We start from the raw sequence: 12,659 nt of genomic DNA, 5'->3' as shown, positions 1-12,659 counted from the left end.
GTTCTTTTGAAAAATTGTAAATGCAGGTACAAGATTAAAAGAATCACCTATGTAAGCATGAAGTTTTGCCGCTTCAAGAAGTTTGGACTTGGCTTCCTATATGCTTATTAATGGATAAGGACACATGGCTTGTAAAGTGTCAAGTATGAATAGTAGAGTATTGTAAGAAACATATGTGTACTATATCTTCTGACATTCAAATGGATTGACGGGTTCAATCGCTATGACACCCAGATTTTCGAGTGTTTGAAATGTGTATTTGTACTAAAATGAAAATTCAATCGCAAGACATTTTCGTTTATGCATCTGTTTGATTGTTATATACCCTTATATATTTTATTATATATATTAAGTAAATCAAGGATTACACTAAAATGGGGGGGATTTGTTGGTGATTTTAGTATCACCCATGATTTTAGTAGTAATGAGATTTACTCTAGGCCGATGCAATTATGCGTTAAAGCTTGGAAACGAGTTAGGAGTAGTGCGGAGTGCACGCTCGTAGAGCCAACGTGTAATTGACTGCAAGTAATTGAAAACTGGGTTCCAAGGGGCGAAGCCGTTATTACCGTTTTTCTTGAAAAGGTATGACTTTTGAACGTTTGAACCTTCCCAACCGTTATTACCGTTTTTCTTGAAAAGGTATGACTTTTGAACGTTTGAACCTTCCCAACCGTTATTACCGTTTTTCTTGAAAAGGTATGACTTTTCGTTTTCAGTTTTCGTTCTCCTATAAAAGGGGGAAATCTGACCTCGGTTTAGGGTTACACACAAAAACCATTCTACGTTCCAGAATCTTTCTTTTGCCAGAAACATTCTTTCTTCAAGAATTATCCCCACAAAGATTTCGTGAACCCAGGCATAAATAGGATCGAAATACTTTGTTCGGAAAGTGAACGAACACGATTCTTCGAAGATTATCCAGGATTATCAATTAATTATCTAACATTTAATAATGTTTATTCTACGAATGAGTGTAACTTTGATAGATCCATGTTATGTATCCATTTCAATATGGAGAAGATCACTATACTCACAACCACAATATGACCAATATGATCATGTAAGAAATATTTCAAAGAGTAATAGAAACAATTTACCAAAAATGAATGTGACAATAAAATACAAACTCAGCTCAGCTTTTTCTTCTCTAGAATCCAGTATTGGACTCTGCTGATATATTCCTCATTTATTTTCCTATACAATTGGCATAATTTGATGTAGCACTTCAAAACAAATCTATCAATGTAATCTTCATATCTTTCATAGAGTGCAGGTAAAGTAAGAAGAATAAAGAGACCTGCCACATAGTCAAAAACACAACAACAAATTCATTTTTCAAGAACTGAGATTAATTGATTCTAAGGGCATGTTTAGAAAAACAATTTAATTAAGTGATTTTCTAATAATTGCTTATCATGTAAGTGTGTATGTATAAGCTATTTTTATAACAAAATGATAAATTTAAGTCAAATTATTTTCATATAACTTATAAACTTATTTCCATAAGCTATTCAAGAGCTTTTAGCATAAGCACTTATCATATAAGTGCTTATATATAAAGCTATTTTGATCAAATAATGCCGAGAAACTTACTGGTGTATGCCAAGGTAAGAAAATCAGTGAAGCCACCAACAACAGAAATTAACCATAGGTATGCAGCTACTTTCAGAAACAACCTTGAGTCCTTGCCAAGGGCAATATCATGAGAAACTGAAAACAGATTATTTACTCTGGTTTGGATAAAAGCTGCCATTTCATTTGTCATTTCATCTGACAGATGCAACTGTGGTAGAGGTGGAGCAGGTCTGTAAAATAAACAATAGTTCATCATGCTTTTGTAAATTTTACTGATAAATGTAAAGCGTTAAGTCACGTTCAAGATGTTTAGTTATGTCGAGTCATGAAGCGAACCGGGTATCATCCACCTTACATGTCAGTTTTGTATAGTTAAGCTAAGTCAAACTCAAGTTGTAAGATGATATCAAAGCCTATATCTAAGACGCGTTGGTCAGCTGCAGTCACTTGGTCATGATGCTCTAGATGTCAAGAAGGGGTTTGAGTTTGATGAACTAACTTTGTAATAAGATCCATATAATGATAAGAGATATTTTAGTAAAAATATCATTCTCTCTTTCATTTATTCATTTTTCTTAATATGTGAAATGGTCAAATGGGTCACTCACTCGTTGTGGGACGGAGTCATTGTGGGAAGGAGAGAGTATTTTACGATTCTTGATCAGAATAAATATCTGAATTTGATATATAGATGATCAATGATCCATCAATAAACCCTTTCAGAAGTGCACACTTCAATAGGTAAGCTTAAATAAGTCGATCCAAACAAGTTCTCAAGGGTTCAATTCAAACACATAATGAAATTCAAGAAGATCCAAGTCAAAGTATACAAAAAAGAAACATAAAATTGAGAGTATTTAATTTTACCTATTGAGAATTGCTGCTGATTTAGCCCAAAGAAAAAGAATAACAACAAGAAGGAGAAGAACATTAGAAACAAGAGACAAAAGGGTATAACCAGATCTCTCAAACACAACAAATGCAGCTAATGTCACCAACAGTATCATCACAGTTTGATTCTTCCTCCTCCAAAGTATCAAGTCTGCAACTGCATTGAAAAATCACATTCATTCAAAATCAAATTCAGGGTCAAGGATCATTCTTTTCAAAATTAGCACTTCAAAAAAAAAAAAAACAAGCACAACCCATTTGGCTATTTAAATTTTAAATAGCATCAAAAGAGCATAAACAAAAACAAGAATGAAAATTTAAATGAAATAATGAATAAAGTTAAGAAATTTAAGCAAAAAAAGAATGAGAAAATGGTGTTACCTTGACCAGCTCCAAGGATCTGATGAAGAGTTCTTTCTCTGTTGAATAATCGCTGAGATGAATCCATTTTAGATGAGGAAAAAGAAGAAAGGATCAGTGTTACTAAAAAGCAGAGAAGGAAGGAAAATAGTGAAGTGTGTTTTTCTTAATTAAGTTTAGAACATAGTTTTGTTTTCTTCCCTCTTTTTTCTTTCTTATTCATGTTATGAGTTTTATTGAAAGAGTGGTCCCTGAATTATGTAATTTATAGGCAAGGTTTCATTTTCCAGCCTAAAAGTAGAGTCACATTTTGCTTTTCAACTCTCTTATGCCAACCAAGGATTTAACATTAGCCTAAAATTTTATATTAAAAATAAGGGTAATGGTAGGGCTATAGATAAAAATTAAAGAAAGTAATTTTGGGTTGAAAATTGTGCATTGATTTTAATAAAGATATAAAATTAATTCTATAATTTGTTTTTTCAATACAAATTTTCTACACGTGGATATCTTATCTTATGCTCATGGGACACAAATTAGCATTACTCTAAAAATAATTATTATTTTAAATATATTTTATTCATTAAAATGTTGTTGGACTCGAAAAAGTGGGTTGTTACATGTTTGAACTCGTGCATTTCCAAATGATGTTTCTACATAATTACCAATTAAACTGATTTAATAAGACAAAATGACACTCATTTTTTTTATTTTCATCACTAGTATCCAGTTAACTTGACCGACTAATCCGGTTCGAAAGTCCGTTCGAACATCAAGTGTGGTTTTAGCCTCTTCCGATTGCAGTTGCGAAGATTGAACCGTAGTCCTCTCTATCAATTACAGTATCAATCATCACTAAACCAACTAACTATCGATAAATGGCACTCATTTAAAGGAGAATTTTGTTTTTTAAATTAATGTCAAATATCAACTAAAACTCTGTTTTTCAAGTGATTTCAAAGATGAAGTTGTTTTAATATAATAATAAGAAGAAGAAAATTCAAAGATGACACTCATTTTACCATGAGGCGTTTGGTTTTCTTTCATTGATATCAAACTTTCGGTTTCAAATATTAAGACTTTTCTAGAGTAGGTGATTGTTGATTGGATCTCTTTACCTTGTTGATGGACAAAATTTGGAAAATGCATTGTGAATTAGGCAGAAATAGTGGCTTTCATATCAAGTCCGTTTTCTTTAATAGATAGGTGCAGGTTAATATCCCAATTGCTGAGAAAGAATTCTTCTTTTAGAACCCAAAAAGGCATCTAATGTCAAAGATTATTTTCATACTTAGTAAAATACATCTGAGGCATTTCCAAATAATTGATTCATATACATTTTACCTAGTATGGAAGTGAATATTAAAAAGAACTTTACAATCAGATGGAAATGATTAAGGGTTTTTAAAAATAGTATCAAAAGTGGATAATATCATAATCAGATTAACATGTTGAAGGGTTTTCCTTACAATATAAAATAAATCATGCAATCCATGTGAGAATGTGTATACTGCACAGCACCATGACTTCAAGCCACTGATATATGTTTTGACCAACTAAACCGATATAAATTATTCTCCTCAATTGCAAAAACAAATCAGGTGCAAATAAAACCACACTACTCTCAACTCAGAGAGCCTTCTCTTTATTCTGGTTTTCCCTTTCAGAGTCATCACCGCCTAAAGAAGATGCGACTTGTTGATTGTTTTTATCATTCAGAAGAGTACCGGCTTCATTAGCTTCCACATGTTTGTTGCTTTCATCAATGGTGGGAGGTACACTAGCTTCAATGGTTTCCACTTGTATACTCTTTTGCTTGTCATTATTTTGAGGATTACTGGCTTCAGCAATATTGGTCGCAATTGGGGTTGAATCCATCAGACTAGCTGCTATAGCCGCTTTTAGATCCTCATCTTCCATGTCCGAAAACAGTTCAGCTTCCTCGGGTGAAAGAAACTGATTCGAATATTGTTGCCTTTCCACAGCTCTTTCTTGTTGTGGCGCCTGCTGTACTGAGTTACAAGATTTAGTTATTCTCTCAGCATCTTCGGGTAAAAGCCACTGGCCGAAACCGTTGGAAGCTTCAGACGAAGAGATGGGAAACTCTTTTGGAAAATTTCCTCTCACCAGGAATATGCTCCACCCAGAGCCTTTCAAAGAGTCGAGATAGGCTGCAAGGTAAAACTTGGAAAGGTGCTGTGGAGCTGCATAAAGACTGTCAAAGTTATACCACTCTCCATTCACTTTGCGGATGCAAAACCAATGATCTTGCAAATGACAAATGAAAGCATTTTCCAGCTCGGGATCAACCTGGGCCGGCTCGGCAACTGGAGAATCAAGAGGAATGACTTGTAGGTCCCAGACCTCCAAAGCCTTTTGTAAAACCTACAAGAAAGGCTTTGCACAATTAAGTTAACTCATAAAATTGCATCGGATCAAAGTCCTATATTGCCTGCCAGAAAAATATTGGATGTATGCAACAAAAATCTCAATAAATAGAAACCACTGTTTTACTTTAAACTAAAAATGTTTTTATTAGAATCTGAATCATACAGGGCACTGAAGGCATGGCAACATGCATAAATATAATCCTAAAAAGTTTTAACTTCAATAACAGATGAAAATATTCATCCATTTATTCTATAGATCAGTTATTTCATATTATATCTTATAAATAGAGATAAAATTTTATGTACAATATTGTGTCTGTCTCTTATTCAACATGGTATCTAGATCCTAAAGTGAGGCAACCCTAAACCGTGATTAATTGGTGAATCCTCTGTCTATTGGTGTCAAATAATTTTCAAAAACTGTTATCTTTTTAGTTAAAACTCTCCACTATCATGGCACCAAATTACAATTGTCCCATTCCTTGCCACCGGAATTTTTTTGTTATTTTTCAGGGAAAGCCCTATCATTGCTTATACATTGCCTGTGTAATCTCTCGACCTACAGAACCCCAAAAACTCCGGCTACAAATACTATTTAACGAACCCTTGCACAGTCGTTCTCCACCTCTCCACCATGCCTCCTCCACATGCCACCGACAACCATAGCACATACAACTTACAAGCACGTTTGGTAACCTTCTGATGAGCTTTTCCGAAGTCATTGTCTCCTCCCTGCCCTGATTCTATACCAGATCTCCATATTTCTTTCAAACCATGAGTACCTAGGTTTCAGTGCAAACAACCCCTTATCTCTTTTTTTGGACATAATTTCTCTCATGTCAACACCCGTGGTTCCATCGACACTCTGGATGCTTCCAAGACTGAGATTACTGTTTTCACCTACTTCGTCATTTCTCCCCAAGGTCTACGAAATGAGTTATAGTGGAGTGTGGTTGAATTGGCTTAGAACTGTCGTTGGACCTAACACAACATTATAAAGCCGACTTGTAAAGTGAAAATTACCCCCACATAAAAAATATGTTCTGGCCATATATGACATATATTGTTGAATGTTAGACTCTAAACAACACCTCACGCCCAGTCAAATTGGATTTGATGCGTGGATATAAATGGTGGGTGTCCCGATAGCGGAAACCTGATAGTGGATGGTTCAACAGATCTTGAGCGAGATTCTGATACCATCTTAGAATTGTGGTTGGACCTAACTCAATCTTACAAAATCGACTTATAACGTGAAGATTGTTCCAACTTATAAACATGTGTTCATACCATATATCATACGGTGTGGAACTTTCAACATATTGCCTTCTTTTGCGACTCTTGTTTTGTGCACGCCTCACAAGGTGTGGATGACAATGATAATCTAGATTGCACAAGCATCTACACAATCGAATTCACCATCTACACTAGCAAGATGAAACTTGATTTTAGGCACAGAACCATAAACATATGTTTTCCTTCCCACGTCTCCATCTTTTATTTATTTGAGCTTGGCTTATTTTTCCTTCTTAAAAGATGAGCATGCCATTACATCCCCATAATCTGGGCTTCGTTCACATTTTACTGGATAGATTTCCTTACAAGGAAGCATCAGGCCTTTCTCCAGCTCTCCTCCCACTTCCCGTGCTACTAGTTTTCATTCCCTCTAATGTTGCATCAGAATCTTTAGGGTCTGACATAATGATACAAATTCCCGAATTAAAAAGATACAACAAAATCTTTTGGGTCTGCACACCTCCTAGCCAAAGGCCCCAAATCTTTTTCTTATTATCACATGCTCTCCTAAAATCCCTTCTTATTAGTATCCGTCATAAACTAACCCTCCAAAACTCACAAATCACTAACTCACTAAACTCCCCATATATCCTTTCTCACCTTTGTTCATTCGAAACCCATTTGAAATCTTACAAGGTTTAACCATGAGGAATTAGGTGCAAATACAAGAACAATCTAGAATATATGTTGCATACTATGGGTGTTAGAGCAAGAATATTTCAAACAGATCTGCACCTCCTAGCCAAAGGTCCCAAAAATCTCTTTCAAATTATCACATGCCCTCCTCCAAAGCTCTAACCCCTTCTTATGTCTATCCATTATAGACTAACCATCCAAAACTCACAAATCACACTCGCTAAACTCATACATCCTTTCTCATCTTTGTTCATTCAAACCCCATATGAATCTTGTGAGGTTTAACTATGAGGGTATTGGGTGCAAATACAAGGAACAATCTAGAATATATGTTCCACACTATGGAGGAACGAGCAAAAAAGTCAAGTAACAACAAAATTCAGTACATGGAAAGGGAAAAAAAGTCAAGGGGCAAACAAAACAAGGGAGAAACAAGAGGACCAGCCCCTGGTAGAAGGGAAAAACTAAAAAGGAAAAAAAAGAGTAGGTTTCAAAGATCACTCAATGGGTAACAAGGTAGAGGAAAAAAGGACTAGGGGAGTCAAATGGAGATAAAGAGGGATATAGGCATTGACCACTATAGAGGCCATGTGTGATAAAAGGCCATAGGAACCTATGATGACTGAACAATTTGAGGTCATCCACATAGTGGGACGGGTCTTCAACAAAGAAAAAGTGTTGAATCTTTGGCATGCTATTCAAGGTTCACTGGTCTGAAAGCTACTAGGCAATGGTACTCATATAATGACAGTCGCTTGTGGAGACAATCAAGGAGGAATTAGGTTACAATTCTGTAGCCTAAGGATTGATGTATAACCCATGAAGAGAAAGGAGTATGAACAAGAATCTGCTTACAATACAGTATGTTAGTTTAAATCCCTATTGGTGCCAAGACCATCCCAAATTCCCAGGCATAATGCTAGTAGGATAGTCCGGCATCATTGTTTGTTTTAGTAGGTCTCATTTATTTGGTGGCCCTAAATGTTATTTAGATACTTCAAATATTCTGAAGCACTATACATTTTCATATTGCAGTTGTACATCATGTATTTGGAAACTTCTAGTTATATATTGCTATCAGGTGTTTGATATTTTGGGAAGTTGGAAATACAAAGCTATCTTAGATTATTATGGCACAAATCATAGAGATTATGCTACTCAATGTACAAACTCACCATCAAAGACGGATGGCATAAACCAGCCAGGGCTTAGACGTCGTGACACAAATCATAGAGATTAAGCAACTCAATGTACAAACTAAGCATCAAAGACAGAAGGCATACGGGAGAAGTCACAAGGAAGAAACAAATGGGTCATGCTGAAGTTTTAAAAAACTAGTGCACATCCCTTCTTTGCTTAAATTTTTCGGTAGAAGTCCATGCCTATGGCTTGGCTTGTTTCAGATTTTCCAGAAAAAATAACTTTTATAAAGAAAAGCAACACTTTGAAAATTTATAGGCTGTTTTAAGCTTTTATAATGATAGAACTTGAGAGAAAAAAACATGATTTTTATTACAATACAAAGTTACCAGAGTTATAACAACCTTTTAAAAGAAAACAAATTTTTTTATTTCTAACCAAACCAATAATAGCTTCTGCTTTACAAAATATAAATCACTTAACACAGAACTCCTATACTAATTAAGGAAATAGTAATTATGCTGTTCTAATCGCATCTAAAATTAAAGAGACTTTCCTAATCATATCAATCTGTACATAAGTAAGAAAGATATTACAAATTCCCTAAATCAATTTATTTAAATATTATGAGATTTCCCACTCTATGGGTAAAAGGATTCCAGAGGGAAGGGAAAAGGATATTAGTATATCCGTTTATATAAAACTCAATTATTCAGTTGTAACGATATTATATACTATTTGTCTATGTTGTCAATAGCATACTATATCACCGCTATAGCGAAATAGCATGGCGGGGTAGGGTTTGGCACGACGATATTGGTCTGCAAAACCTGAGTCAAAACAAAATGGGTAACTAACCAGATCCTTTACTAAACAAATATTATAACAACCATAACTATTTATGAAGTATGTTGCATTATAACTGAACTCCAGCCAAACCAAAGCGCATTTTCAAACTAATGCCACAATCAGACTTTGTTTATTGTTAGTACTTAGTAACCATTAGCCACAAATACACTAGAGTCAAAAACAATTTTTTTAAAGAAAAGAAGCTAGCCAATTGTTTCAATTTAATTGAAATTTGAACACCCCAAACAACAAAAATTCAAAATAAAAGAAAAAACATCACACTCAGTCATGACGTGAGTTTAAGCTGTTTTTGAAACTCGCCTTTAATTCACCAACACAAAAGAAAGGAGGGACAGCTAAATCACACCAGACTTAATAAACCGTTACCATTTAATTGATATAATATTCCCACTATAAAATTTAAAAAGAGGGGCAGTGTGTGTGAAGTGATACTGCCGAAGCTTCAATAAATCATTGCTTAAGATATATCCTATATTAAAACACAATTATTTGGCTTCAATTCCAATGAATGCATGCATACGTACTACTTGTTTGATATTGCCTATTACAAAACATGCGTGAAAACAAAAGAGATCCCTATCTCTCATGGATAACTAACTAATTCCCTCGCTAAATAGAAAACTCATAAAACCCAACTATGATGCATGCGTATCTCACATGGGTAACTAACTAATTCCCTCATTAAATACAAATCTCATAAAAACCATCTCCAGCCAAATCAAAACACCCTCTCACACCAACGACACAATGAGACATGTATGTATCAGCCATGCACATGCACAGCAAGAGAATCAATAACAAAATTCCTCGACAAAAACAAGACTTACAGACCATTTCCATTCATTACAGCCCAAACAAACAACACGGAAGTTTCAAAATAAGAAAAAGATAACAGTATCATACCACGAACTTAAGTTGTTTCCAAAACTCAACTTTAATTTCATCAACACAAAAGAAAGGCTACATAAACATGATTTTGAAGGATACAACAACAACCAAATCTTATCCCACTAAGTGGGATCGGCTACATAAACCAACTTTTGCCATAATGTTCTATCAAAGACCATGTTTCTATCCAAATCTTTAATCTCAAATCTTTCTTAATAATTTCTCTTATAGTCTTTATAAGTCTTTCCCTTCCTCTAGTTGTTTGACTTCTTTCCATCTGATCTACTCTCCTTACCACAAAATCTGGAGGTCTTCTCTCTAACATACGTAAACCACCTAAGTCTATTTTCCACCATCTTCCTTACCATATCTCTACTATAGGTACTACCCCAACACTCTAATATTTTTATTTCTAATCCTATCTTTTCTAATATTTCTAACATTCTCATCTCTCATCTATGCTACAACACTTACTTTATCCTCGTCTCTATGACATGATTTTGAAGGATATTTGAGTTAAATCCTTACATACTAGATTAAGTTTCTTTGGCAGTTGGCACACTAAACACACACTTTAATCTAATTAAACCGTGTAAGAGTATTCCTTACCCATAATCAGTGTCTATTAAACACATTCAAACAAAAGCTCAAAATACATCAAAATAATAATAATAAAAATAAATAATTGAATGAATAAGAAATACGAGAATTAGGGTAAAAAGAAAAGGAACCTGGATGCTGAAATCACCGTCAAGAGAAACATTGTGTGAGAACAAATCACCGGCGGGGGAGTGAGCAGGAAGCATCATCATCTGCCTCTCTCTGCAATCGAGATCGGAAGCGAGTGCAGCCAAGTCGAATTCAGAGAAAAACGGACCTTGAAGAACAGTGTTGACGCAATGAACAGCACAAAGCTTCGATTCCTGTACCTCGTGATACAACATGCCTCCATTGCTTATTCCATCCATCATCGTTTTCGAATTGAATCGAGTTGATTTGAATCGATTTCACAGCATCAAGAACGAACTAAACCCTAATTATATCATATAATTAACAGTTTGTTCTTATTCTTTTCTTGCTTTTTGGATTGGGGCTATTTGTGTTGCGTGTGATATAGAAGATGAGAAATGGAGAAAATTTGTAAAGAAATCGGGCTCTTAATTAACGGATAAGTTTAATTAATTACTACATAAATAGTGGTCTTATTGACATAATTGTCGGTTTTATTACCTTTTGTTTTTTCTTTTGAGCTTTCGGTTTTGTTGCTGTATTTGGTGGGGTGGTGATGCGTTAGGTGGTGTCGTGCTGCATTGCCGCGTGTCAATTTTTGAACAAGAAACATTAAACTAATCGCACAATTTTTTTTAAAAAGAAAATAGGAGTAGAAAAAAATAACAAATGTCATAAATCCACTGTATAAGAATTAAATATGAAATACTCCACTCTACATATTTATTTTTTAAAAAAATACATTATTTGTTCTATTCAATAAAATGTGATAGAGTGGAATTAAGATATATTTGATTTGATCTTCAGCATAGTGGATTAGACTTTGGATGCGTTAGAAAATGACGGACTCGTAATGTTAATATTTTAACGTCTAAGTTAGTTATTAAGTGAAAAGTTATTTGAGAGTTGGAATGAATTTAATATTTAAAATGATACGATCTCGTCTTTATATGGTAAGGGTTGTTAAAACTGTTTGCGTGTGATACGGCCCCCTGTGCGGATTGTCGTTTGATTATATTCATTAGTGAGAGATGTGATAGAAGGCGTGATTGTGTGTCATCAACAAAGACGAAGGTTCGCTGTTTCATGTATCTTCTTCTTCAATATTTGTTATTGGGCCTCCATAATGGATCTTGCGGACGACTCGTGATAGTTTCCCCGAAGCCCTTGTTTCTACGTGGTAGAACGAGGGCTTTGGCGATTTTGTCTTCAATATGGACTATGATAGAAGAAAATAAAGAGCCTTAAGGGGATGTTGATGTATTTTGGGAAGAGATGCATTAAATCTCTCCCTCGTGATTAGCAACGGTTCGTAGGTGTATCTCAACATGTGTCCCTACGTCTGGACATGTGTCCCTACGTCTGGTGGTAATGATACTTTCTAGCACTAGGCATTTGAGTGTTACTAGACAGTGTGTGATGAGATCTTGATTGTTGGTGGTGTGGTTCACACTTCTCAAAACCAAGGATCGTAAGGTTCACGTTTCTAATGGGATATACAAGGAGTTATGGGGTTACCATGTTCCCATTTTCATCATTTGTTTTTTGAGTTTTTCTCATGCGTCTGCAACCTCATTTATCCTTGTCAATCTCCTTTCATCAACACTTAATTTTAACTTATTTGCACTACCTCTTATAGTAGAGCCTACAACGTGTGGGTCATTGAGTTTTTCATTTTTTAAGGTAACGTTTAAGCTCGAACATCTTTTTTTTTCATATTTGCTTACTTTGGTAAGGTTTCTAGATAGAAGAGTTATGAGTTTTTAGTCTTTTTTGTTTCGTACTTTGGTGATTCTCATGTTATATGTAACTTTAGTGGGGTGCAAAGTTTCTCTTTGTGTTGACCAAGTGCTTTTCTTACAATCATTTCTTTCATGTGTT

General features: G+C 34.8%; 2 protein-coding genes across 2 annotated transcripts; both read right to left on the bottom strand.

The window, feature by feature from the left end:
• Positions 1-971: 971 nt before the first annotated feature.
• On the bottom strand, positions 972-3,157 carry LOC127108336 (reticulon-like protein B12). Its single transcript, XM_051045798.1, has 4 exons — positions 2,851-3,157; positions 2,446-2,626; positions 1,597-1,808; positions 972-1,300 (listed from the first exon to the last, which is right to left on the bottom strand). The coding sequence occupies exons 1-4, from the start codon at positions 2,915-2,917 to the stop codon at positions 1,131-1,133; spliced, it is 630 nt and encodes a 209-aa protein (XP_050901755.1). The 5' UTR covers positions 2,918-3,157; the 3' UTR covers positions 972-1,130.
• A 1,057-nt stretch (positions 3,158-4,214) lies between these two features.
• LOC127108335 (ataxin-3 homolog) lies at positions 4,215-11,299 on the bottom strand. Its single transcript, XM_051045797.1, has 2 exons — positions 10,781-11,299; positions 4,215-5,214 (listed from the first exon to the last, which is right to left on the bottom strand). Exons 1-2 carry the CDS (start codon positions 11,018-11,020, stop codon positions 4,459-4,461), a joined length of 996 nt encoding a protein of 331 aa, XP_050901754.1. The 5' UTR covers positions 11,021-11,299; the 3' UTR covers positions 4,215-4,458.
• Positions 11,300-12,659: the final 1,360 nt, after the last annotated feature.

The sequence above is a fragment of the Lathyrus oleraceus genome, chromosome 7 (genome assembly GCF_024323335.1).
Source record: "Lathyrus oleraceus cultivar Zhongwan6 chromosome 7, CAAS_Psat_ZW6_1.0, whole genome shotgun sequence".
NCBI classification, from domain to species: domain Eukaryota; kingdom Viridiplantae; phylum Streptophyta; class Magnoliopsida; order Fabales; family Fabaceae; genus Lathyrus; species Lathyrus oleraceus.
Note: the sequence above shows the minus strand (reverse complement) of the source record. Positions and strands in the feature narration are given on the sequence as shown.

Bases quoted from the DNA above. Each gene is read 5' to 3' on its own strand.
- LOC127108336 (XM_051045798.1), bottom strand. From the start codon at position 2,917: ATGGATTCATCTCAGCGATTATTCAACAGAGAAAGAACTCTTCATCAG. The intron at 2,627-2,850 runs GTAACACCATTT...TTTTCAATGCAG, and splicing joins GATCCTTGGAGCTGGTCAAG to TTGCAGACTTGATACTTTGG. The intron at 1,809-2,445 runs GTAAAATTAAAT...TTTATTTTACAG, and splicing joins TCAGCAGCAATTCTCAATAG to ACCTGCTCCACCTCTACCAC.
- LOC127108335 (XM_051045797.1), bottom strand. From the start codon at position 11,020: ATGATGGATGGAATAAGCAATGGAGGCATGTTGTATCACGAGGTACAG. The intron at 5,215-10,780 runs GTTCCTTTTCTT...CCTTTCTTGTAG, and splicing joins ACGGTGATTTCAGCATCCAG to GTTTTACAAAAGGCTTTGGA.